The sequence below is a fragment of the Saimiri boliviensis genome, chromosome 12 (genome assembly GCF_048565385.1).
Source record: "Saimiri boliviensis isolate mSaiBol1 chromosome 12, mSaiBol1.pri, whole genome shotgun sequence".
Taxonomy (NCBI): Eukaryota; Metazoa; Chordata; class Mammalia; order Primates; family Cebidae; genus Saimiri; species Saimiri boliviensis.
The window spans coordinates 34,554,542-34,582,531 of record NC_133460.1 but is presented as its reverse complement, the minus strand read 5'-3'; the positions used below and the strand labels follow the sequence as shown (position 1 = coordinate 34,582,531).

Sequence of the window (27,990 nt, the reverse complement as noted above, 5' to 3'; positions counted from 1 at the left end):
AGAGCTTACTACCTGTCAATGCCTCAAGCGTTCCTGTCTGCTAATGCAAGTGTAAAGTACCTCTAGATGCTCTCCAGATCCCCTCTCTTGTAAAGAGGAAAGTCCAGGAAAACTCAAGTGGTTTGCGCGGACAATCATCTGCAAGATCAGGTAAGATGCTACAGTGTACCAAGATGGAATGTGGCACTGTGGAATGAAATACTATCCTAACTTTAAGTTGGTCTAGTATTTTCCAGTTTTTGAAGAGTGCGTTCCTTCTAACATTGAACACTTTCCTTTGGGTTACTTTTAGAAAGTCTGATAAAGTTAGGTGTCTTGTAGCTAAGTATGCCTTGCTTCAGTGAAAGAGACAAGGAACGATAAAAACAAACTCATCAACAGCATTCATAATAATACTGAAAACCTTGGGTTTGGTATCAAACCAAAGGAATCACAATTAATAAAATTTGTTCCCTCCCCAAAGTAATTCATCTAAAAAATAAGTTAAATTGTCCCCATAACTTTTCCTCAGATCCACTGTCTATTTACTTTTTCCAAGTAACTCATAAAATTCCAATCAATATGAAATCTGCTATGGAACCATACATATACTAAAGGGGAAGGAAAACAAGAGAGGAACCATTGAAATCACATTACTACTGATGAATATTATCTAAAGGCCCTGAGTTTCAATCTGAATTACTACTATTTTCTAATGATTTGAAATGCCTAATTAAAAAAAAAGTGGCTTAAAAATTACGTATGTACATCAAACTGTAAAGGCATTTGTTTCTTTGTGGGGAGAGGACGGATGTTCATCCACTTCTTACGTTCAATAGACATCACTCTCATCGCACGTCGGTCTTTGGTCCACCTAAGAAAAATGGAGTTCAGAAAAAAACAAAGACACACAAGCAGAAGACATACACAAAGGGAGAGGCACAAAGTTTGTACCTGAGGAACCAGAGAATTTGTTTCTCATTGCTTCTAAAAGAAATGCCTTATGATTCTATATTTTCACTTTCCATTAACATTTACAAACATTCCCTACCAACTCTAAACAAAGAACTGATAAAATACAGGAAAAAAACCCACTACTTTTGAATTCTTATCTACTAGGTCCTAAAAATCTCTTCCCTTGTATTTGTAATTACTCCTAAATTAGCTATTTTTCTCTCCTCTCTTCAAAGCTTTAAGCATTTTTCTTCTGTGTATGATTTTATATCTATGAAACAGAAAATGACAAAATAGGCATTGTTTCCACACACAATACTTACGAATGCCTTGCTTTTGCACTACAATATTTTCTGTTTTTGTCTGGTTCAATGACTTGACCGTTTCTCAGACACTGGGCACACACAAACTTGATCTTCATATTAAGAGATCCAGGCATTATTTGATTACCAAGTACCTTAAGCAATTAAGAGATTAGTTTTAATGTTTTTAAAAGAAAATCAGTTTTCCGACAACAAAATGCCAAATCAACATGTATTTTTTTCACAACGGTATACAATTTTTCAGTTTCATCTGGCTTGATGACTTGACCATTATATCTGATAACTAAATCTCCAATTTTTCCCCTAAATGTAACAGAATATCATAAAAGCAGATTATAGATGCCAAACTTTATTTATTTATTTATTTATTTGAGATGGAGTCTTGCTCTGTTGCCAGGCTGGAGTGCAGTGGCACGATCTCAGCTCGCTGCAACCTCTGCCTCCTAGGTTCAAGCGATTCTCCTGCCTCGGCCTCCCGAGTAGCTGGGACTACAGGTGCACGCTACCACACCTGGCTACTTTTTGTATTTTTAGTAGAGACGGGGCTTCACCATGTTGGCCAGGATAGTGTCAATCTCTTGACCTCGTGATCCATCCACCTCGGCTTTCGAAAGTTCAGAGATTAGAGGCATGAGCTACTGCACCTGGCCCCAAATTTTATGAAACTCATCTTTGATACTGATGACTAGAATTATTTCATTTGGATCGGGGGGGTTAGGGGAAAGCAATGGAAAAATGAGATATGCCAGGTGGAAAGCTAACTATAAACATAATTAATCTACCCCCGCCCCCCCGCCCCCCCAGCCTTACTCCAAGAATCCATAAAGCCCAGAACCCTAATTGTTTGGTCAATTAAACTAAATATGAAAACAGTGTCCTACGCTTTTGGCAAGCACTGTAGGATGCCTAATTTTTTTCATGATGATCAACTAAAATACAAATTGTTTTTTCACGTAAGAATGACTCAACTGAATAAACATTCAGAAAATAACTGGACTGTGTTAAATATATCCAGCAAAAACCAACAGCTATCAGGCAATTCCAGAAAGGATACCAAATGCAGAAAGTACATAAGAGGAAGATACCTGCGCTCCAGGTACATTTGCTTCCAAATGCTGCCAATATCGTTTAGATTCTTGAGCAATAGCATCATGTGATATACCTGGGGAAAGTACAAGCCCTCCGTTAAGTTATATATATAATAACAACAGCCCACCAATCTGGGTGCAGTCAGACTTGGACAACCATCAGCTTTCCAACTATTCTTACACAGCCTAATCCATCACCAAAGATGAATACCACGTTACTCTTTTTTGAAATGGAATATACACAAATACAGCTCTCTGTGCCTTCTGAGGAATCTTTCCTCCCCAAAAATGCATGTATCAACTCAGATCAGTAATTAATAATATGAGAACACACTCAAAACAGGCAACTCTAAAAATCAAAAGTTTAAGGCTCAGGACAAAATCAACAGCTTTTTCACATCTGGTTGATGGAGAAGGGTGGGTCTCCAAATTCCCTTTGTTTTTTGTTTTTGAGACAGTTTTCCTTTATCACTCAGGCTGGAGTGCAGTGGTGTGATCTCGGCTTATTGCAACCTCTGCCTCCCAGGTTCAAGCAATTCTCATGCCTCAGCCTCCCAAGTAGCTGGGATTACAGCACCGCACTCAATTAATTTTGTATTTTTTGTAGAGATGGGGTTTTGCCATATTGGCCAGGCTGGTTTGGAACTCCTAACCTCAAGAGACCCACCTACCACAGCTTCCCAAAGTAGTGTGATTACAGGCGTGAGCCACTACACTAGGCCCAAATTACTGTTTCATCAAACCCTGACTACTCTTGAGGAGACATACTTCTGAGTCACACACAAACCTACCTGTTTCATTTTGCATTATCCAGACTTTCAGTTCCACAAGACTATGGGCATAAAAGCACTCATCTTCCCTTAAACAGCCATACCGAACCTCATGTCGACATAAATCAAGCTGACACTGACCATGAAAAGAACGTATTTTGGAGTATTTTACTGTTGTCTCTCGCAAAATGTGGACAAGGCACCTAAGATGAAAACAGTGACATTTTAACACTGTTCTGTCATAGATTTTTCAAATACACACAGACACACACACACACACACACACACACACACACACACACAAAGTTCTACACTGGCAACACATTTTAAATTTTTATCAGAAAAAAAACAAATAACAAGGCCAGGCATGGTGGCTCACACCTGTAATCTCAGCACTTTGGGAGGCCAAAGTGGGTGGATCACCTAAGGTCAGGAGTTCAAGACCAGCCTGGCCAACATGGTGAAACCTGTGTCTACTAAAAATGCAAAAAATTGGCCAGGCACAGTGGCTCATGCCTGTGATCCCAGCACTTTGGGAGGCTGAGGAGGGAGGATCACTTGAGACCAGCCTGGCCAACATAGTGAAACCCCATCTCTACAAAAAATACAAAAATTATCTGGGCATGGTGGCAGGCACCTGTAATCCTAGCTACTCTGGAGGCTGAGGCAAGAGAATCCTTTGAACCCGGGAGGTGGAGGTTGCAGTGAGCTGAGATCATGCCACTGCACTTCAGCCTGGGCAACAGAGCAAGACTCTGTTTCAAAAAAAAAAAAAAAAAAAAAGCCAGGCATGGTGGTGGGCACCTGTAATCCCAGCTACTCATGAGGCTGAGGCAGGAGAATCGCTTGAACCTGGGAGGTGGAGGTTGCAGCAATCCGAGATCAGGCCACTGCACTTCAGCCTGGGCAACAGAGCAAGACTCTGTCTCAAAACAAACAGAACAAAAAAGACCAAATCACTACATGTAATTGTTGAATTAATTGTGGGGGGGTACTTATACTTTAAGCCATCAAATACCTAAATCCATACCATGAGAAGCTATACATCAATAATGCTTTTCTGTTTTACATAACATATTATTCACTTCCCAGCCAAATCTACTAAAAAACATTTTTAAATAGTCGTGATTGTTCTTCAAAACAACAAATGAGGAAAGGGCAATGCCTGGGCAGACACTACTACTAGTTTTTATTTGGATCTAGAAAAAGAATCTATTTTGTCATTACAGAAATTAGAAACTATCAACATACTTATTGTCTTCAAACTCATGCTTTGTAACCGGGTGAGAACAAGCAGTAGAATTATCTTTATTTCTTTTACTTATCATTCTAGGCTTATGATCAAAACATTTCTGGAATAGAGAAAGAAAGATTATCAAAAAAAGCATAATGTAAAATATAAATTTTGTACACCCAGAATATTGTCCTAGTTTCAGTATCATTACAAAATTAAATCTCAATATGAAGTTCTAGTATTCTTTTTGGTAACGGTAGTAGCTATCATTTACTGAGTGAATGTTTTATCACATGGCAGGACAATACCTCTGGGCTTGTACATACAACTTTACAGTGGAAAAATAAGATTTGGAAGAACGCACCTCACATAGGAATATAAATTCTCCAAGATGCTCCTGGAGAAGTTTGAATACAGTAAGGTTAATCTTTCCATTGCCGCCAAAGAAAGCCTCGCGACTGAAAGCCCCCTTCCGCTCCAGTGTCCATACATCTATTTCCTCTTGGCAATAAGCAAACGTGCAGTGGCCTGAATATCGACATTCCTCCTCAGCAGCAACATCTAGAAAGACAGCCAATGGAAAGACATTGAAAATATGGCAACTGGCCTGTACTCCCAGCTACTTGGGAGGCTGAGGTGGGAGGATCCTTTGAGCCCAGGAGTTTGAGGCTGTGGTGAGTGATTATCTCGTCACACTACACTCCAGCCTGGGCAACAGAGCAAGTCCCAGTCTCAAAACAAACCAAAAAAGAAATGATAGTAATTGTTTCCTTAAAGCCAATGAATATTAGTAACATTTTGGGCATCATTTGAACTTGTAAAACAATTCATGGACAGCCTCAAACAATGACACGCATACTATTATCTGGGGATGGATGGTATCGACTCTAATAAAAAGAAAAAAGTACCACAAGCCTTAATTGTTTTTATTACAGACTATGAGAAAAGCCTTGATACTCTCAAAGACTACACCTCAGTTGAAAAAAAAAATCATTCAAAGCTCATTCACATGAACTTGTTTGACAACATGAAATACCAAGTTCTCTCAAAAGCATCCTAACTACCTTTCTAAGCTTTAGCTCAGTGTTTTGATTCTGTTTAGAGAGAACTTAAGGTCTAAGACAGTATTCTGTTTAAGCCCTGGTCATAGGCCAGGTGTAGTGGCTAACACCTGTAATCCCAGCGCTTTGGGAAGCTGAGGCAGGCAGATCACCTGAGGTAAGGACTTCAAAACGAGCCTAACCAACTTGATAAAGCTCATCTCTACTACAAAATATAAAAATTAGCTGGGCATGATGGCACATGCCTATAATTCCAGCTATTCAGTAGCTGAGTAATGAGAAAATTTCTTGAACCTGGGAAGCAGAGGTTGCAGTGAGCTGAGATCATGCCAGTGCACTTCAACGTGAAAGACAGAGTTAGACTCTGTTGCAAAAATAAATAAATAAATAAATAAAGTAAAATAAAACCTTGGCCAGTGCAGTGGCTCACGCCTGTAATCCTAGCACTTTCAGAAGCCAAGGCAGGTGGGCGGTTCACTTGAGGCCAGGAATTTGAAACCAGCCTAGGCAACACAGCGAAACTCTATCTCTGCTAAAACGCAAAAATTAGCCAGGCGACTTGGCGCATGTCTGTATTTCCAGCTACTCAGGAGGCTGAGGCAGGAGAATCACTTGAACCCAGAAGGCAGAGGTTGCAGTGAGCCAAGATGTGCCACTGCACTCCAGCCTGGATGACAGAGTGAGGCTCTGTCTCAAAAAAGAAAAAAAAAAGTTAAAAAGGACAGTAAAAACAATATAAAAAATATTAACATCTCCATCCAAGGAACTTGCTATTAGCTCTAAACATTTTTTATAACAGTTAATAATGTTCTAATAACATAATGTAATAAATTACATATTAATAGACGTTATAATAAATGTAGCAGGCACAGTCCTATACCACATACTGACATTTTAGTCAACTACAGACCGCATATATAATGGTGGTCCCATAAGATTACTGTATTTTTACTGTACTTTTTCTATGATCAGATATACAAATAGCATTGTGTTACAGTTGCCTACAGTATTCAGTACAGTAGCATGCTGTGCAAGTCTGTAGTTGGGGAGCCATTGACTATTTCATGGACAGGCCAGGTGTGTCACAGGCTACACCATCTAGGTTTGTGTTAAGTACTGTGTGATGTTCCCCTAATGATGCATTTCTCAGAATGTATCCCTGTCATTAAGCTATGCGTGACTGTAGTTCATCACTTATGCAATGTATACCAATTAAGGAATTACAATATACCTTTACATATATAATATGGTCCTTCATAATTTGTTTTTGTCGGTCTTGGACGTATTTTTTTCCATGATTTATCTTCAACATTCTTTATCCTACCAATTAAAATATCTTTCTTACACTTATGATCTATATTAGCATGGTAAGTGAAATCCATTAACTTGGGGCCTGAAAAAGATGTAAAGAGGATTGCTCATATGTGCAAAAAATATTACAGGTAAATTTATCAGCAGACATGAACAGATGAACATCAATTATTAAATTCCCACAGAAATCCCATTTCCACAACCCTAAAATGTACGTAGGCTACTAAGGCGATTTTTGCCTTTTATGCTGTATCAGACAACACAATATTCTATTCAACACCACTCCTGCCAAAACAATACCCTTACTTAACTAGTAGGGAAATAATCTGAAGAGGAATTTTGATGGCCTATAAAAGTAAAGAACACTGTTAAACTAAGAAAGAAAATGAAGTTGACTCCAGATCAGAATAAAATGTGTTTATGTCACTTGATTTAAGGGTAAAGATATGAAACAAGCTAACAAAAAATATTTAATTTCCATATACACTGTATAGTATACTGGTCTTATAATGCTTTTGGCTAGCTCTCGCTCTATTTGAAAATAACCAACTTCTTAAATATATACTGAGAACATAAGGAGTTTCATTAAAATTTCAATAAGCTTCTAAAAATAGGTAAATATTCTATTCTACGATTCTATAAATAAAATTACATTAAGTAAGAGCAGAGACTTATCCTATTAGAGTCCAAATGTACTAAATCAGTAACTGCTACTTTTTTGGAAGAATTCAAAATAGGGAGGGAAGAACCACAGTAACTGATGTTGTTCACATGTATTTACAAATTCCTAAGAACTTTCAAGGTTACGAGCTAGTAGTTTAATACTTTCTGCTTGTTAATTTGTCCTGACCTGATTTTACAAAACAGATCTGGCAAGCTTGTCTCAATTCATGGGTTCCTTCAAGGGGATGTCTTGGAGTCACTGATGAAGATGGTTTGGTGACTGCACTTCCAAAAAAGTTTGCAAAGTCATTTCTAGGCTGACTTGAAATTCCCAGGAAATTTTCAGAAGCAAACAAACTACCTGGTCCATTCATCTGCAAGAAAAATAGGAAGAAGAAAAAAAAACAGCCAACAAATATTGCATTATCACTGAAGAAAGGAACTGAATTCATCTGAAAAATAAAACAGTCTTCATAAACTGAGGTCAGTACTACTCCATCCTTAATGCTCTTCTATCTTAAAAACTGTCTCTTTCTACATTTTCCTCTCTTTGGGTTTCTAGGCATCCACCACCCCCCAACTTTTTTGATCCTCCATATTATAAGTAACAAGTTCTTTTGCAAAAGTACACACACCTTATGTGCCCTGATCTTATATTTCCTTGATTTGTTTATGCTGTGCTAAAGCATCTTACACTGTCTGTAATACTGATTACTTTGCTATGACAGATCAAGTCTTAAACACAGAGCCGTTATTACGAGATGTTCCAGAAGTCTTACTGTAACAGTTTCCTACAGCACACACAAAATTTAAGGGAGACTGTCATGTTAATTCAAATAACTCAGTTACTTAAGTAACTATTTTCAATTCAAGAGATGTATTTACAAAAGAGGAAGTGGCACTTACAAGTAAAAGGGAAGAATTACTGTTGTTAAGCGGTGTTCCCTCTCTAGAAGTTGAGGTGGACAGATCTAAAATAATAAAAAAACTTCAACAGACCTTTTCATTCTAATCAGGTAATAAGAACATCAGGGCTTAATAGCTTACTGGCTATGGCCTCCCACGCTATTCTCCCATCCCAGTGCCTAGAAACCTTCTTGCTCGGTGTTGACACCCAAAGAGGGCTCTAGAGTCTGCTTTCCTCTAGAAACCAATGGTACAGTCAAAGAAATTTAAATAAAAATCGAAATTCAGAGAAACAAGCTAAGGCAGGGCCCACCAAGTGCGACTGCTAAAAACACCAAGAAAATTCTTCATATTTAAAAATGGGAAAAGAGCCTTTCCTTTGAAAATATGAGGCCGGGTGCAGTGGCTCACACCTATAATCCCAGCACTTTGGGAGGCCAAGGAGGGCAGATCAGTTGAGGTCAGGAGGTTGAGATCACCCTGGCCAACATGGTGAAACTGCATCTCTACTGAAAATACAAAAAAATTACCCAGGCATGGTGGCTGGTGCCTGTAATTCCTGCTACTCAGGAGGCTTAAGGCAGGAGAATTGCTTCAACCCAGGAGGTGGAGGTTGCAGCGAGCCAAGATCTCACCACTGCACTCCAGCCCGGGCAACAAACTGAGACAGCCCAGGCAACAGTCTGAGACTCTGTCTCAAAAAAAAAAAAAAAAAAAAAAAAAAAAAGGCAGGAACTGACCATAACATTTAAAAAAAAAAAAAAATCAGTAAAGTTTTCAATTACTTTTTTTTTTTTTTTTTGAGACAGGGTCTCATCCTGTCATCCATGCTAGAGTGCAGTGGTGCGATCTTGGCTCACTGCAGCCTCAACCTCCTGGGCTCAAGGAATCCTCCCACCTCCAAGTCCTGAGCGACTATCACAGGCACATGCCTCTACACCCAGTTAATTTTTATATTTTTTGTAGAGACAGGGTTTCACCATGTTTCCCAGGCTTGATCTCAAACTCCTGAGCTCAAGTGATCCTCCTGCCTCGGCCTCCCAAAGTGCTGGGATTATAGGCGTGAGCCACTGTGCCTGGCCTACTTTCTTTTTCTTAGTCTACCACTCAATTATTCTCTCTGCCCTCTGTCTCCCATATATTTTAATTTCTTCAGCTGTAAATCTTTAAGTCAATTATGTAAGAATTTTGCCCTTTTAGCCATGTAACAATGCCTTCAAAAAATATTTTTCCGGTGATTGTCTGAAGTATGTATGTTAAACCTAGGATGACAGAAACAGGAGCCAGACCCCAAACTCAGCACAAGTAAAGTTAAAGCAGCAGCCACCGTTTACTGAGCTCCACAGGTGAAACCTAAAATGGACACATCTAACTGCTATCATTCTAAACACTGATTAAATTCGTGTTTGTCTAGTTCAGAATTAAATAGCATAGCCTGTCTCTATCACCCTTTAAGATGAGATACACCTTTATGGGAGAATACATTAATAGTCATTTCATCCCCAAAACAATAAACTCCCAGCTTAACAAACTATCGTACAGAAACACCAGTGCCACACACATTTCTCTTCTCATGCCTTTGTTCCTGGGTCTCCAGAATGGCACAGCTAAGTCAAGGTGAATTCAAAACTGAAGGCTTAGTCTTTATACTTTTAGCTACCATGAAAATAATTCAAATGCCTACTACCTAGAATCAGTTAAGTAATTACCAAATAAACTTTTCGTTTTTAGAAAATTAACTGCAATTGTTTACAATTTAGATTCGTTTCTTACCTCGTTTTGATTCACTCATTGAAAATGAATTTAAAGAAGAACAAAAATCTTCTAAAGATGAAGTCAAAGATGGGTAAAATTCTGAGAAGGAGGGTGGAGGAGCATACCTCGCACCAATGGGTAAGGTTCCTAACAGAGATGCCGAAAAGGGCATGCTAGGAGAGACACTGGCTGTCTGAAGCGGTCCTCGGACTAACGCTGATGGCTGCAGAAGAAAAAAGATGCGATTAAAATTCATGAAGCTGTCACGGGTTTGGCTGAACTAGTTTAAACAATGGCAAATAAAAGCATTACTACACTGGGCAATCATGTTACATAACAAAGTTTAGACTAGGCATGGTGGATCACGCCACCTAGCACTTTGGGAGGCCAAGGCGGCAGACTACCTGAGCTCGGGAGTTCAAGACCAGCCTGGGCAACATGGTGAAACCCTGTGTCTACTAAAATACAAAATATTAGCCGGGCATGGCAGTATGTGACTGTAGTCCCAGCTATTCAAGAAGCTGAGACAGGAGAATTGCTTGAACTAGGGAGGCGGAGGTTGCAGTGAACCAAGATTGTGCCATTGCACTCCAGCCTGGGCAACAGAGCAAGACTCTGTCTCCAAACAAACAACCTAACAACAACAACAACAACAACAACAACAACAACAACAACAAAAAGTTTAAATCAGAATCAAGATTCATTTAAAATAATTTTAAATACAGAGCTTGTTTCTTTTCATGAATAATTTTTAAAAACAATCGAGGTAGAATGTATAACTTTATTTTTTTTATTTTTTGAGATGGAGTCTCACTCTGTCACCCAGGTTGCAATGCAGTGGCATAATCTTGGCTAACTGCAACCTCCGCCTCCGGAGTTCAAGCGATTATCCTGCCTCAGCCTCCTGAGTAGCTGGGACTACTGGCACGCACCATCAAGCCCGGCTAATTTTTGTATTTTTAGTAGACATGGGGTTTCACCATGTTGGTCAGGCTGGTCTCAAACTCCTGAGCTCAAGTGATCCACCACCTAGGCCTTCCAAAGTGCTGGGATAACAGGCATGTGCCACTGTACCCGGACAGATGTCTAACATTTTAATCCAAATGTTACATTCATGTTTCATCTACAGAACTTCTTTATGCTTCCCTACCCTTACCTGACTATAAGGCTCATAAGAATCTCCATCACTAAAGAGGAATTGTGGGATATATGTGTGGTACAGTGCGGGGTCAGGTGATCCAGAGAAGGGAGGTGGAGAAGCCTGTGAGGACTGGGACAATCTCTCTGGAGGTGTGAACTTACAACTGGACAAGAACACACAACTCTTAACTTCCCCAGGCCCCATGAAAGCTGCGACTCATCGAGAGCTTCCACGCACCTTACATTATGGTATCATATGCCATCTACTTGGTTCTTACAACAGCTCTCTCAGATACATCCTACTGTGATCACCATCACACAGATGAGGAAAATGATGTACTATGGTGAAGTAACTTGCCCAATATCACAGAACTGGTCAGAATCAAATCCAGCTCTGTCAACCTTTCCACACAGTGACATCATACATTTCACCAGCCCTGGAAACCAACTCGGAATTTCTCCCTCTCATCTCATCATACTACCACTGCTACTACTAATTTGTTATGCTTTATGGCAGGGGACAGAAAAGTCTTTTTTGTTTCTGTTTTTCTGAAACAGAGTGTTGCTCTGTTGCCCAGGCTAGAGTGCAGTGGCATGATCTTGGCTCACTGCAACCTCTACCTCCTAGGCTCGAGTGATTCTCCTGCCTCAGCCACCCAAGTAGCTGGGATTACAGATGTGTGCCACTACGTGCAGCTAATTTTTGTAATTTTTGGTAGAGGCAGGGTTTTGCCATGTTGGCCAGGCTGGTCTGGAACTCCTGGCCTCAAGTGATCCACCTGCCTCAACCTCCCAAACTGTTGGGATTACAGGCGTGAGCCATTGCACCTGGCAAAAGAGTCTAAAAAGGGATAGATACTAAGTATTTGACGCTCTGTAGGCCCCATGGTCTCTGTTTCAAGGACTCAGCTATGCTGTTACAATGCAAGAGCAGCCACAGACAGCACATAAAAAGAATAGTCACTGATGTGTTCTAGTACAATTTTGCTTAAGGACTCTGAAATTGGAATGTCCTATTTTTATTGACTGAGACAGGGTCTCGCCCTGTTGTCCAGGGCTCACTGCAGCCTCAACCTCCTAGGCACAAGTGATCCTCCCCGCTCCGCCTTCCAAGTAGCTGGGCCCACAGGCACGCACCACTGTCCCAGGCTGTTTCTAGTTTTTTGTAGAGATGGGGCCTTGCTATGGTTACCCAGGCTAGTCTCATATAATTTTCATGTCACCAAATATTGTTCTCTTTTTTTGCTCTTCTCCCAACCATTTAAGAATTGTAAAAAATATTCTTAGTTTGCAAGCCATACAAAAACAGGTAGTAGGCCAGATTTAGTCTGTGGGCTATAGTTGGCTGAACGCTGTTTTCAAGTATGTGGTTACTAGAGAATTATCTTGAAGAATAAGAAGTCTTTAACCTATAAAACTCATGTTTTCTTAAATATCAAATGCCTATTTTTTATCAGAATGTTATATTTCCTCTTTGCATATGTGATCCCAATATGAATTGAAAAACAATTGGCTAATTACTAGATAGCACTGTTTCTTTTTTATTTCAAAATGATCAAATTAACCAGTTCCATTAGAGAAGAACAAAAAAAACTCTCAAGGGAAAAAAAAAAAAAAAAAAACAAATTTAGCCTACAAGCAATCTGAAAAAGTCTATCAAGTTATATTACAATTTTTAAAAAAATTAACCCTGTCTTTGGAAAAAACTTGAGCAACACTGAAACTTACCATAACAGTTTCATTAGTTTCAGGTGCAGAATCAAGGAGGTCATCTAGTTCATCTCCAAGGACCATATCTCCATCATCTAGAAAAGCTTCTGGCATAGTGAAGGGCATCTTTCCTCCATTTGCCAGCACTGCAGAGGGCAGAGCCCTCTCTTCCACTTGCAGCGGCAAAATAGAAGTTAAGGGCATAACGGGAACTGAGGCCAGCTCACTTCCAACTTCATGAGAAAAACTGGATGCGGGTAAAGAGACGACAGGAACTGCTTCTTGTCTTGGAGTTAATAAATCTGCGACACAGATGGAAATGTACTCAGTCACTTTCATTGTACTTACAAAATAATGGCATTAATCCCCAATAATAGAGATATGAAGATGAAAATACGAAGGCAATTATAAAAACAATAAAATTGATGGTAAAGTATTCTCAAATAGACACAAGTCACTTGTGAAAACGTATCCTTCTTTCACAAAATGCCTGCACCTCTTTTTGGGTACAGCTGTCAGACAGTGGCAAGGTTACAGTGAGTGTCAGTGATTGCTTACTAACATCCAACACTTACCAATCCCTTGCTCGCACAACCAAAGGCACAAAGGGAGAGTTGGAAATCATCTACTTTAATACTATGTAGTCATATGAATATAACCACACATCGATTTTATTTGACAACAATACATCACATACAAAGACATCAGGTACAAAGCTGGCACTATTCAAACTGTTAAGATGACAAGTGAAAACATACCTGGCTCAATATCTTCCACAGAGTAGTTCAAAGCCTAGAAATTAAACCAAACATTGGGTCATAATACTTTCAGGATTCTAAACCATAAAACAATTGGTAAAACTCACCCTAGGCCAGGCGCAGTGGCTCACACCTGTAATCCCAGCACTTTGGGAGGCCAAGGAGGGTGGAGCACCAGGTCATGAGTTCGAGACCGGCCTGGCCAACATGGTGAAACCCTGTCTCTACTAAAAATACAAAAATTAGCCAGGCACGCTGCCAGGTGCCTGTTAATTCCAGCTACTTAAAAGGCTAAGGCAGGAGAATTGCTGGAACCCAGGAGGCGAAGGTTGCAGTGACTCAAGATTGTGCCACTGCATTCCAGTCTGGGTGACAGAGCAACACTCTGTCTCAGAAAAAAAAAAAAGAAAGAAAGAAAGAAAGAAAAAAACTCACCCTAAGAGAGCAATGCAGGTTTCCACAGAAATGTAACTCCCAATTAAGATCCAAGAAAAGAATGGAACATGCAAACCTTTACACACGTGGTGTTGGCAGCACTGCCACTTATTTCCTGTGGACCAGCTATTTCTCAAAGGCTGTTCAGCAGAATACCATTCACTGCCCAACTCACAATAGCTATTAGCATCCTAATAGCCCCAAGACAACTTACTTTAAAATTTAAAAAAAAAGAACAAACACAAAAACCTTTGTTAATTTTATCACAAATGACTCCCAAAACTACAATTTGGCCCTGAACCACTCGTTTACAGTGAAATCTAACATCTATTAACATTCTGTAAAACGCTCTACTAGAGCATTCAGGAAATGCTGGTTACAGCTAAAATATATTACTTGAGTTGTAGGTTTTCTTTTGTAAAGTGACTGGAAGTAGCCAGAAGAGGTGGCTGACGCCTGTAACCCCAGAACTTCGAGAAGCCAAGGCAGGAGGAACACTTGAGCTCAGGAGATCGAGGCCAGCCTCAGCAACATGGTGAAACCCCATCTCTACAAAAAATACAAAAATTCACGAGGTATGGTGTTATGTACCTACGGTCCCAGCTACTCGGGTGGAGAATCACTTGAGCCCAGAAGATGGAGGTTGCAGCCAATCAAGATCATGCCACTGCACTCCAGCCTGGGCAACAGAGCAAAACCCTATCTCAAACAAATAAATAAATGTAGTGACAGGAAGCTATGGCCAATTACGTGTTTAAGGAATAAAAAGGCTCCAAAAATAAACACACACCAAAAATACCAAAAGCAGAATTGTTCCCATCCTTCCCTTTAAAAAAAATTATAATTTTTACAGAAAAAATAACTTTACCTTGGTAGCCCCATCCCCAGGAACTGATTTTAATGAGAGCTGGAATAAATAAAGACACTAATTTAGAAACAGAACTGACTGCAAGTTACAAAACAAAATGAAAATACCTTATGGAGAGAACTCCAGCTTACCTCAGCTCTGACGTATGCTTTTCTTATTTTAAATCCCAATTTCTGAGCTAGTTCTTGAGTTAGTTTTATTACATGCTCATCCTGAAAAAAATAAGTATGTATAATTAACGAAGGGTTATATTTACTAACTGTGAAGAAGAAGAGGCAAAACAGTGACCTTTCCTGTCAAGAGACCTGCTTCATTAGCAATTATACCCAAGCAGGTTGAGGGATGCCTGGAAAACTGAACTCTTCAAAAGCCATTTCTTATTATGTAAATGGTTATGATATAAACAAATAAACTATAAATTCCATACCTGAGGCACTGCTAAGGAGCACTTTGCTACAGCATCATAAGCCTTTCTGTATCTTCCTAAATCACTTAAAGCCTTAGATTTCCGATACAGAGCTTTGCAGTTACCGGCATTTAAACTGAGGACTATATTGCAGTCTTCCAAAACTTTATCATGGAAACCCTGTGGTGTAAGACCAAAGAATAAAGTCAGCAATCAAACAATTCATTTCTTCTTTTTTTCGAGATGGAGTTTCGCTCTTGTTACCCAGGCTGGAGTGCAATGGCGCGATCTCGGCTCACCGCAACCCCCGCCTCCTGGGTTCAAGTGATTCTCCTGCCTCAGCCTCCTGAGTAGCTGGGACTACAGGCGTGCACCGCCATGCCCAGCTAATTTTTGTATTTTTTTTTTTTTTTCAGAAGGAGTTTTGCTCTTGTTGCCCAGGCTGGAGTGCACTGGCGCAATCTCGGCTCACCGCAACCTCCGCCTCCTGGGTTCAGGCAATTCTCCTGCCTCAGCCTCCTGAGTAGCTGGGATTACAGGCACGCGCCACCATGCCCAGCTGATTTTTTGTATTTTTAGTAGAGACGGGGTTTCACCATGTTGACCAGGATGGTCTTGATCTCTCGACCTCGTGATCCACCCGCCTCGGCCTCCCAAAGTGCTGGGATTACAGGCTTGAGCCACCGCGCCTGGCAATTTTTGTATTTTTAATAGAGATGGGATTTCACCATGTTGACCAGAATGGTCTCGATCTCCTGATCTCATGATCCACCCGCCTCGGCCTCCCAAAGTGTTGGGATTACAGGCGTGAGCCACCGCGCCCGGCTAACAATTCATTTCTTGCACTAAGGCCTTCCTGTAACAAAAACAAATTAATATCCCATCCTATTACCCTCCCTCTAAACTCCAAGTTAGCAGTATTACTATTATTTTATTATTTATTTTATGAAAATTTCAAATACACAAAAGTAGAAAGAATATCATGAACACCCATGTACCCACCACCGAGGGCAGACAAATGCTAATATTTGGCCAGAAAGTCCACAGAACTTCAAGAAATAAAGCTTTTCAGACCTAACTGCGGTCCCCAGGTGTCCCTCTCCTATTCTCTCCTCTGTAGTTATCCTTTTCTGGAGTACATTAAGATGTTAAACAGAAACATAACTCCTAAACAGCTAACTGATAAGGAATATATTAGTGAAAACAAAATAAGTAATCAGTGAATGTTCTTTAACAAAAAGCTAGGTGACAACATGGATATTTTTCTTAAATTCACGGTCAAATTCTAGTGAGTGTCCATAGTGAAAATTAAAAGCATTTCAGAAAGGACATGGTGGCTCATGGCTGTAGTTCCAGCACTTTGGGAGGCCAAGGTGGGTAGATTATCTGAGGTTAGGAGTTCAAAACCAGCCTGGACAACATGGTGAAACTGAAAATACAAAAATTAGCCAGGAGTGATGGCGGGTACCTGTAACCTCAGCTACTTGGGAGGCTAAAGGAGGAAAATCACTCTAACCTGGGAGGCAGAGGATGCAGTGAACCGAAACTGTGCCACTGTATTCCAGCCTGGGTGCCTGAGTGAGACTCCATCTCAAAAATTAAAAAGAAAAACAGAAAAAAAAAACCACTTCAAAAGCTTTTTAAGCTTAAAAATGTGAAACGCTAGTGTTAATTCTTTTGAAGACCAATTACTACTTCTCGATAAAAAAAAATACTTAAAAGAGGACTAACTGGTTCTTGACTAAGACGTTAACTGCGAACACAAATACCTGATAGATACTGATCTCTGAAGGCCTGTATCTTCCCAGAATGACTTTTTTATAAGCAGACACACCATTAAAAGCCATACTCAAATGGGAATCATCAAGAACCAGTAACTAAGGAATAAATTATTTCTTAAGTCCCTAACCTTTTGTCCAAAGCTAATTTTTAAAGCCTCAGGCCACTCTAAAAACAGGTAATATGACTTTCTTAAAAAACTTAAATTAAGAAATTGACTTTTATTAATGTACTAAGCCATTGAAAAAAAATTTTTTCACTCTAGAAACATTTTAAAAATTACAACTCACCATATTAGAATAGCAGGCAATACGATTTATATATAGTTTTTCAATTATTTCTTTGGGGATTAAAATTTCTTCAGACTTTGCATAATCAGCTATATTCAAAGCTTCTGTGTACTGGCTTATCGAGTTGTTCCAATCACGTTCCCGATAAACGTCATTTCCTTCATTAAAAAGATTTCTCACGAGAGCATGCAAATATACCTAAAAAAAGAAAGTTACCACTTTAAGCCTTTTATCGAACAAGCTATGGTATAAATTTTAATTTTTATACCCAAAACTTGAGAGGAAGCAATCTGATAGAACAGCAGCATTGCTCTAAGAAACTGTGAGATGCAGCCCAAGTCACTGCTATCTCAGCTAGGGATTCTATCTTGCTGGCTTTTTCAAGGGGAAATTCAGTTTCTCATTACTAAGAAAAATGTATCACAAGGTCAGAAGTTCAAGACCAGCCTGTCAAGATGCTGAAACCCTGTCTCTACTAATAAAACAAAAATTAGCCAGGCATCATGGTGTGTGCCTGAAATCCCAGCTACTCAGGAAGCTGAGGCAGGGAATTGCTTGAATCAGGAGGTGGAGATTACAGTGAGCCAAGATCACGCCACTGCACTCCATCCAGCCTGGGCTACAGAGCAAGACTCCATTTCAAAAGAAAAGAAAAGAAAAGAAAAATGCAGCAAAAGTAGCTTATAAATATTTGTTCACACCTCCAATTCTGTGCCTACTAGAAAAACCAAGTGGAAGCCCCAAGCCTAAGAGAATGAATAGTTTAAGGCTTCTGAACAGTATTTCTAAATTGCCTTCCAAAAACACCATGACAAAAAAATGTTTCTAGTGGTTTACCTTACAGCACCCACACACACTGGGTAGTGTATGTGTACATGTGTACACATGTGTGTGCACACACACGTATAAAATATCTACCAATTTCTAGGTGGAAAATGGTAGCCTGTGTGTTTTTTGGTTTTGTTGTTGTTGTTGTTAATGGTATCCTTTTGTATCTGCGTGTCTTTACCAGTGAAGTTGAGCTTTTCCACATTTTTATGGACCCCTTGTATTTTTTTTTTTTGATAACAAGTCTGGCTCTGTCACCCAGGTTGAAGTAGTGTCATGATCTTGGCTCACTGCAACCACTGCCTCCCAGATTCAAGAGATTCTCCTGCCTCAGCCTCCCGAGTAGCTGGGATTACAGGCACGCACCATCATACCCAGAAAATTTTTTGTATTTTTAGTAGAGACGGGGTTTCACCATGTTAGCCAGGAGAGTCTCGATCTCCTGACCTTGTGATCAACCTGCCTGGGCCTCCCCGAGTGCTGGGATTACAGGCATGAGCCACTGCGTTGGGCCATGTTTCTTTTTCTGTAAACTGCTAAGGTCATTTACTGATTTCCCAGGAGGGGATGTTAAACTTTTTTCTTATCAAGTAAATATACACATTCTTTTAGCATGTACAAAAGTTTGTCATTTTCCTTCATGATTTCTAGCATGCTTTAGTTTAGTTCTGTTTTATTTTTTGCGACAGGGTCTCACTCTGGCACCCAGACTGGAGTGCAGTGGCACAATCTCAGCTCACTGCAACTTCACCTCCTGGGTTCAGGTGATTTTCATACCTCAGCCTCTCCAGTAGCTAGGATTACAGACACCCAGCACCACACTCAGCTGAAATACTCAGCTGTTTCTACTGGTTTACTTTCAATACCCACATACACTGGGTTGTGTGTGTGTACGTGTATACGTGTGTGTGTGTGTGTGTGTGTGTGTGTGTGTGTGTGTGTGTGTATTTTTAGTAGAGACAGTGTTTTGCCATGTTTCCCAGGCTGGTCTCAAACTCCTGGCCTCAAGTGATCCAACCTCTTCAGCCTCTGAAAGTGCTGGGATTACAGGTGTGAGCCACAACGCCCAGCCATACTTTAGTATTTTAAAAGCCCTTTTTCATCACAAGATCACATAAATATTCAACTTGTTTTGCCTCATTTTATGAATTCCTGTCTAAGCTGATTAAATTATTTTTTCAATCTGGACAGATCAACTATTAACAATCAGTGTGACTCGTGACATGCCACTTAACATCTTTAGACCCCAGTTCCACAAGTGCAAAATGAAACAATTGTTACAGTTTATTTCTGGCTCTAATCCTTTTTTATTCTAAATCTGTTTATAGAGAGGGAAGTAACAACAGAGAAGAAAAGGGGAGGAGGAAGAGAGGCAGCAAGAAAGTGATATTTAGAAGCCTCAAAACCCTCAGACAAAAAACAAAAACAAAAACAAAAACAGGTAAACCAATAGTTAGTAGAGATAAGAGCCTGTAGTCAAAGACCCAATGAACTGGGCTTTCTCCCTGCTCTCAACTAGCAGATCACAAGTTCTCTCTTGGTATGCAGTCCTGCTTTGCTGCTATCTGAACGTCTCCTAACAGAAAAAGATGCTGCACACACTCTTTCTCAATAAATTCTGTCCCACTTACTTTCAATGACATGAGAGGTAAAAACAATTTTCAAGGGGCTCAAAAGATAAATTAATTCAAAACTACACTAATAGAGGAAAGAAAACACAGGACAACTGTGCAAGTATGCAAAAAAAAAAAAAAAAAAAAAAGTCCTATATATAAGGGGTTGGCAAATTTTTTCTGCAAATGCCCAGAGAGTACATACTTTAGGTTCCATGGGCCATATGGTCTCTGTCAAAACTACCATATGTTGCAAAAGCAGCCACAGATAATACATAAACAAATGAGTGTGGCTATGTTCCAATAAAGCTTTATTTGGGGAAAAAAAAAAAAAAAAAGGATAGCAGGCCAGATTGGGCCCATGAGGCCATCATTTACCAACCCCTGCTACAGATTACAGTTCACAAGCCACTTGCAGAGCTTTCAAGCAGACCTTCCCAGAGTCATTACCGCATATTGCTCCTGTGTTCCTGGATATGACAGGGGCGACCTAAGAAGAAGAAACAAATTAACTGTAATTATCAAGCTCCTTATCAGGACTTGTTCAGCCAGAAGTCATTGTAAATCTGTGGTTCCATTAACTTGCCAGTGATTCAAGGCACATTTCAAAGACTTCCTCTTCCTTTAATACCATTATTCATAGATGACCACAGTTAAGAAAAAAAAAAAAAAACTGAACTATTACTTGGTATGTTTTAAGTACAACACTTTACTTCCAATCTAGTTCTATTTTTAAAACCTCTAATTCTTCAAATGCCAAAAAAAGGTTAAAAATAGTACAGAATCACTAAGAATATTTGAGCCGATTTACTGCAGTATAGAGAGAATGTCTCCTTCCTAAGAAGGAACAAAGAGGCCCTTCTGCCCAGACATGTCCATCCAAACCACAGCTGTCTCATCACTGACATGCTTCAAGAAGGCCAGTTAAACACTGAGATTCTGAACAGACATGTCTGATCGCAGAAGCCCTCTGTGCCAACAGATGTTCATTTTCAGTCACTTTGGATTCAGCAGCACTGTTCTTATGAGGACAAACTCAAATTCCTCAGTCTACCATTTTGCGGGGACTAACAATCGTAGCCCTAAAAGCCAGCAACAGTTAAGACTTGCCTCCGAACGCAAGAATGTCCAAATGGCCGAGGAAAAATATAGCTAGAATATGGAGTTTCTAACCCAAATTAACTGGACCTATTAAACATGACTAAAGAGTTCTTTTTTTGTTGTTTGTTTTGTTTTTTTGAGACAGAGTTTCGCTCTTGTCACCCAGGCTGGAGTGCAATGGCGCGATCTCGGCTCACCACAACCTCCGTCTCCTGGGTTCAGGCAATTCTCCTGCCTCAGCCTCCCAAGTAGCTGGGACTACAGGTGGGAGCCACCATGCCCAGCTAATTTTTGTATTTTTATTTTTTTTATTTTTTTTATTATTTATTTATTTATTTTTTTTTTTTGAGACGGAGTTTCACCCTTGTTACCCAGGCTGGAGTGCAATGGCGCGATCTCGGCTCACCGCAACCTCCACCTCCTGGGCTCAGGCAATTCTCCTGCCTCAGCCTCCTGAGTAGCTGGGATTACAGGCACGTGCCACCATGCCCAGCTAATTTTTTGCACTTTTAGTAGAGACGGGGTTTCACCATGTTGACCAGGATGGTCTCGATCTCTCGACCTCGTGATCCACCCGCCTCGGCCTCCCAAAGTGCTGGGATTACAGGCTTGAGCCACCGCGCCCGGCCCAATTTTTGTATTTTTAGTAGAGACAGGGTTTCGCCGGGCGCGGTGGCTCAAGCCTCTAATCTCAGCACTTTGGGAGGCCGAGGCGGGCGGATCACGAGGTCAAGAGATCAAGACAATCCTGGTTAACATGGTGAAACCCCGTCTCTACTAAAAAAAAAAAACAGAAAAAATTAGCTGGGCATGGTGGCGCGTGCCTGTAATCCCAGCTACTCAGGAGGCTGAGGCTGGAGAATTGCCTGAACCCAGGAGGCGGAGGTTGCGGTGAGCTGAGATCATGCCATTGCACTCCAGCCTGGGTAACAAGAGCGAAACTCCATCTCAAAAAAAAAAAAAAAAAAAAGAAAAGAGACAGGGTTTCACCATGTTGACCAGGATGGTCTCGATCTCTTGACCTCGTGATCCACCCGCCTCGGCCTCTCAAAGTGCTGGGATTACAGGCGTGAACCACCGTACCCGGCTGACTAAAGAGTTCTTATGCGCCACAAAACATAAATCCACATCAAAGAATTACGATATGGCAAGAACACAAGAACTCTGAAGCTCTTACTGTATGAACTGCAGTCCTTCCTTAATGTTCTGCTGCCTTTTTCTTCTCTCCTCGGACACACTGGACATGTTATCCCACACATCCACTTTCTAAATGAGCAATCTGGAAAGAAACAAGGCACAAAAGCACGTAAGGTACGAGGGCCCCTGGATTCTCATCAAAACACCCATAAATCCACACCTTGTCACACAATCAGTTGTGGACACATCCATCTCTGACTTAACTCCAGGGTCCTGGACAGCAGGGGCCCTAAGGAAGTCATCTCCGTGGGTCCCCTGTGGTCCAGCGTACCATAAGTACATGGTTTTTTTACATGCTTTAAGGCTGAACAGCTATACAGACTTCATATATCCATGCTAAGCAGTCTCCAGGAAAAAGTCATGTCTCTCTTTCCTTTCCTCTTCCCTCCTTTGGCTTCAGGTTTTGTTTCTTCCCTTTCTACCGGCATGCATAAGCTGTCCCTAGAACAGTTCCAGCCTTGTTTTGCTTCTGGAAGCTCTCCAGAAATAAAAGGGTTTCATATCCGCTTGCCTCCGAAGGAGTCTGGCTTCCTTGTAAGCCAGGTCTGTAAACCTCATACATATTTTGTCACACAAATTTCCAAAATAATTATTGTTGATATAACAGATAAAATGATGATATAAATAAAGTTACTTCTGTTGGAATTTTCTGGATATTAAAATGTTATCTTCAAAATAACACTTGGAAATGTCAATGTGTATTATTCTTTTGGGCCCCACCTCCACTGACCAACTTTCACTGAGCAGTTTCCCCGAGTTCAAGGAGAGCCACAGAGAAGAGATCTGTGATAAAACATCTTCTCCCAGTGGCCCAAACTAGAGTTTCTCAGGCTTAGCATTCTGGGCTAGCTAATTCCTTGTCTTGAGATTGCAGGAAGTTAGCAGTATTTCTGCCTCTGCCCAATATGCCAGTAGTCCCTTATCCCAACCCCACTCACAATCAAAAATGTCTCCAGATATGGTTACATGTCACGGTGGGGAAAGTGCAATCAGCCCCAGCTGAGAACTGAGACCTAAAGTTAAGACAACATCTTATCACATAAACCGTGTATTTGGACCTAGGTGACAGGAAGGGAAATTCCACTCATGTTTCAAGTACATTGCTGAAATTTTTTAGTTTCATTATTGCTTGCCATTTGCAGTTTTATTTTTAAATCTAATTTTTTCAAAGTATAATCGTGAGACGGCAGCTGGAATGTCCCAAATGCTGATAACTGGTGCTAATCCCTTTCTTCTTTTAAACACCGTCAGTTCTCAGTATTTTTGTGCCCTAAAGTTGGTACTTTACTGAAGTGTTTACATGAGAAAGGATGATGTCACGGACCTGCTTTAAAATACTCCAGTAACAACCAAAAAGGGGACGGTGGTGTGAGGTGGGGAGGAAAGAGGAGATCACTGACAACCCGGGGAGAGGTCAGAAGTACAGGGGAATCTTCAGTACTATTCTCTGCAACTTTGTATACATTTGAAATGTTACAAAATAATAAGTTTAAGAAGTTCACCATTTTAGAGTAAAACAGCACTATTTCTGGAATGTGCTTTTTAAACCATTTAGCCAAAAGGGGAGTAGCTGGGTAGAAATAAAACAAGAATGCCAAAAATAAGGATCACAGTTCCAGCTGGATGAGTGGGCATGGAAGCTCATTCCACACTCATATCTACTTGGACATGTCAGTCCATGTCCTTAATAGAGTGTGTTCTTTTTTAAATTTATATTTGTATATATAAAGTAATTTAAGGAAGCACTACTTGTAAAAGAAAAAGATTTTAAAAATTAACTCAGGCCAGTCATGGCAGCTCAGACCTGTAATCTCAGTACTTCAGGAGGTCAAGGCAGGAGGATCACTTGAGCCTAGGAGTTCAAGACTAACTTGGGCAGTATAGGGAGATCCCCATCTCTACAAAAAATTTTAAGAGGCCAGGCACTGTGGTTCATGCCTATAATCCCAGCACTTTGGGAGGCCAAAGCGGGCGGATCACCTGACCAGCATAGAGAAACTCTGTCTCTACTAAAAATACAAAATAAGCTGGGTGTGGTTGCGCATGCCTGTAATCCCAGCTACTCGGGAGGCTTAGACAGGAGAATCACTTAAACCCTGGAGGAGGAGGTTGCAGTGAGCTGAGATCACACCATCACAATCCAGCATGCACAAGAGTGAAACTCCAACTCAAAAAAAAAAAAAGTTGGGCCGGGAGCGGTGGCTCAAGCCTGTAATCCCAGTACTTTGGGAGGCCGAGGCGGGTGGATCATGAAGTCAGTCAATAGATCGAGACCATCCTGGTCAACATGGTGAAACCCCATCTCTACAAAAAATACAAAAAATCAGCTGGGCATGGTGGTGTGTGCCTGTAATCCCAGCTACTCAGGAGGCTGAGGCAGGAAAATTGCCTGAACCCAGCAGGCAGAGGTTGCAGTGAGCCGAGATCACGCCAATGCACTCCAGCCTGGATAACAAAAGCGAAACTCCGTCTCAAAAAAAAAAAAAAAGTTCAAAGAAAGCCTGGGCAACGGAATAAAACACCGCTTCAACAAAAAAATACAGGCTGAGTATGGTGGCTCATGCCTGTAATCCCAGCACTTTGGGAGGCTGAGACATGTGGATCAACTGAGGTCAGATGTTCAAGACCAGCCTGGCCAACATGGTAAAACTGTGTCTCTACTAAAAATACAAAAAATTAGCCAGGGGTGGTGGCAGGGGCCTGTAACCCCAGCTACTCAGGAGGCTGAGGCAGGACAATCACTTGAACCCAGGAGGCAGAGATTGCAGTGAGCCGAGATCATGCCATTGCACTCCAGCCTGGCCAACAACAGTGAAACTCCATGTCAAAATAAATAAATAAAAATACAAAGATTAGCCAGGCATGGTGACATGTACCTATAGTACCAGCTACTCAGGAGGCTGAGGAGGGAGGATTGATTGAGCCTGTGAGGTGGAGGTTGCAGTGAGCTGTAGTCATGCCAGTGCACTCCAGCCTAGGTGACAAGAGTGAGACCCCGTCTCAAAAAAAGTAAAAATAAAAATAAAGCAGCCGGGTTTGGTAGTATGCACCTAGTCGCAAGTACTCAGGAGATGGAGGTAGGAGGATGACTTAAACCCAGAGGTCAAGGCTGTAGTGAGCATATACCTTTGCACCACTGCACTCTAGCCTGGGTGACAGACTGAGACCCTGTCTCAAAAACACTAATTTTTTAAAAAAATTAACCCAATGTCTATCAAAAAGGAAATGCCTGAATTCTACGGGGAAAAAAAAAAAAAAAGATGAGGCAGAGAAGTGTCCACGATATGAGACTGCTTTGTTTTGTTTGTTTTGAAGTGGCAGGCAGGTATGTATGTTCACATATGCTCATATAGACATAAAATAGCTCCAGATGGAATCATGGGAGACTGCAGCAGTAACGGAAGACTGAGGGCTGGAACAGGGGTAGCACAATGCTTTTCAATCTATACGTTCAAAACTTTTGTTTTATTTGGAGCCACATAGATGAATTACCTCTGTACAAAAATTAAACAAATTTGTTTAATTTTTGTACAGAGGTAATTCATCTATGTGGCTTATATGAAGTTTATGTATCCTATGAGCCTTCTCTTGGAAAGATAACTAAACAGGGCAATTTACTTGGTTCAAACTTTAGAGCTCAGAGGAACCCAGAGTAGTATTCAGGGAGCCAGAGCACTCAGGCCAGAGGGAGGGAACAAAAAGAAAAGGATGCCTGAAAGCAGGACGATGACCACACTACTCAGTGAATGAGGGGCCTTTCTCTCAGCCTCTGTCTAGCCAAGATAGGGAATTAGTTGAGGTTGACTCAAAAAGTTAATCTACTGGCTAAGAATGGACACCTGGGTATGATAATCCACCAAGTTTATAGCCTTTGAGCTATTTCCCCAGAAAGTGTCAGAGAATCTTGAACCTTAATCTTGCACATAAAAGGTGTGTGGCAAAGAGCTGACACCACAAGTAAGTGATTAAAAGGAAATGGATGTAGACGTTTTTAATGCACAAAATACACCCTTTTATATGTTTAAAGATCTAGGATATCAGGCAATATTTAAAAATAACATGACAGAGTATTTCATGTTCAGCAGTTTTTAAAGTTTCCCCCAAAACTTTTATTTTAGAAGTTCTCAAACGCACAGTAAAGTTATAAAAAAAAAAAAAAAATTACAGTGAATATCATAGGCCCAAAGCTACAATTAATATTTTGTGAGATCACTTCTGCCCATCTTTATCCACCTGCTCATCCTTCTGTTCATCCATCAGACCATTTTATTGTTTTAATAAATTTCAAAGTGAGCTGCAGACAGCTAAACATCTCAGCACACACATCATTAGAGATCAATATTTGTTTACAGTTTTGTTTTTTAAGGTAAAATGCACAGATCTTAATGTGAGTTTTGACAAACTCATGTGACCCAGAGCCCTATCAGGATATAGACCAGCACTTTGGAAGGCCAAGGCAGGAGGATCACTTGAGCCCAGAAATTAGACCAGCCTAAGCAAGATGGAGAGACCCTATCTCTACAAAAATAAAATAAGCCAGGGTGGTGGTATGTGCCTGTGGTTCTAGCTACTCAAGAGGCTAAGGCAAGAGGATCAATTAAGCCCAGAAGTTGGAGGCTTTGGTGAGGTGCTGATCATGCCACTACACTCCAACCAAGGCAACAGAACGAGATCTTGTCTCTTAAAAAAGAAAAGATACAGACCATTAACTGTCACTCCAGAAAGTTCCCTCATGCCCCTTCACCAGACCATTACTCTAATTTTTTTTCCTCACCACTGATTAGTTTTACCTGTGAAATAACCTCCGACACACACACACACACACACACACACACACACACACACACACACAACCACACCCCATTTTGTGTTTTAGGGTTTGTTTTTTTTTAGGTAAGGTCTTACTCTGTCATCCAGGCTGGATTAGAGTGGTGCCATAACAGCTCATTGCAACATTGAATTTCTGTTCTCAAGCCATCCTCCCCAATCAGCTTCCTGAGTAGCTGGGACTACAGGTGTGCCAACATGCCCAGCTTTTTTTTTTTTTTTGAGATGGAGTCTTGCTCAGCAGCCCAGGCTGGAGTGCAGTGGCACGATCTCGGCTCACTGCAGCCTCCACCTCCCTGGTTCAAGCAATTCCGCTGCTTCAGCGTCTCAAGTAGCTGGAATTAACAGGTGCATGGCACCACATTTGGCTATTTTTTTTTGTATATTTAATAGAGACGGGGTTCTACCATGTTGGCCAGACTGGTCTCAAACTCCTGACCTCAGGCAATCCTCCCACCTTGGCCTCCCAAAGTGCTGGGATTACGGGTGTGAGCCACCATGCCCAGCCCAGCTAATTGTTTTAATCCCTGCAGGATTAAAAGCATAGGCATTATAGGTGTGAGCACACGGATTACAGGTATGAGCCCCCTTGTCCAGCCCCATATTCCTTTTTTTAAATAAAGAAAAAGATGTTTAAAAATATACCATCTTGCCGGGCGCAGTGGCTCAAGCCTGTAATCCCAGCACTTTGGGAGGCCAAAGCGGGTGGATCACGAGGTCGAGAGATCGAGACCATCCTGGTCAACATGGTGAAACCCCGTCTCTACTAAAAATACAAAAAAAAAAAAAAACTAGCTGGGCGTGGTGGCACGTGCCTGTAATCCCAGCTACTCAGGAGGTTGAGGCAGGAGAATTGCCTGAGCCCAGGAGGCGGAGGTTGCGGTGAGCTGAGATCGCGCCATTGCACTCCAGCCTGGGTAACAAGGGTGAAACTCCGTCTCAAAAAAAAAAAAAAAAAAAAAAAAAAAAAATATATATATATATATATATATAT

The 27,990-nt window shown here is 40.9% G+C and overlaps 1 protein-coding gene across 3 annotated transcripts in view; it reads right to left on the bottom strand.

Annotated features, from left to right (window-relative positions):
* ZC3H7A (zinc finger CCCH-type containing 7A) overlaps nt 1–27,990 on the bottom strand; it is a 46,338-nt gene that overhangs the window by 9,559 nt on the left and 8,789 nt on the right. For 2 of the 3 annotated variants that reach the window (XM_039477762.2, XM_039477763.2), the window contains exons 2-19: nt 22,150–22,251; nt 20,322–20,361; nt 17,431–17,628; nt 15,383–15,541; nt 15,087–15,167; nt 14,956–14,994; nt 13,653–13,686; nt 12,913–13,196; nt 10,063–10,267; nt 8,290–8,354; nt 7,571–7,757; nt 6,641–6,802; nt 4,713–4,909; nt 4,366–4,466; nt 3,136–3,317; nt 2,342–2,418; nt 1,257–1,390; nt 748–853 (exon numbers count right to left, since the gene is read on the bottom strand). In XM_039477762.2, the coding sequence (XP_039333696.1) occupies nt 748–853; nt 1,257–1,390; nt 2,342–2,418; nt 3,136–3,317; nt 4,366–4,466; nt 4,713–4,909; nt 6,641–6,802; nt 7,571–7,757; nt 8,290–8,354; nt 10,063–10,267; nt 12,913–13,196; nt 13,653–13,686; nt 14,956–14,994; nt 15,087–15,167; nt 15,383–15,541; nt 17,431–17,628; nt 20,322–20,361; nt 22,150–22,217 (2,319 nt within the window). In that variant the 5' untranslated portion in view covers nt 22,218–22,251. The remainder of the gene's footprint in view (nt 1–747; nt 854–1,256; nt 1,391–2,341; nt 2,419–3,135; nt 3,318–4,365; nt 4,467–4,712; nt 4,910–6,640; nt 6,803–7,570; nt 7,758–8,289; nt 8,355–10,062; nt 10,268–12,912; nt 13,197–13,652; nt 13,687–14,955; nt 14,995–15,086; nt 15,168–15,382; nt 15,542–17,430; nt 17,629–20,321; nt 20,362–22,149; nt 22,252–27,990) is intronic. The other variant, XM_074382222.1, reaches the window with a different exon arrangement.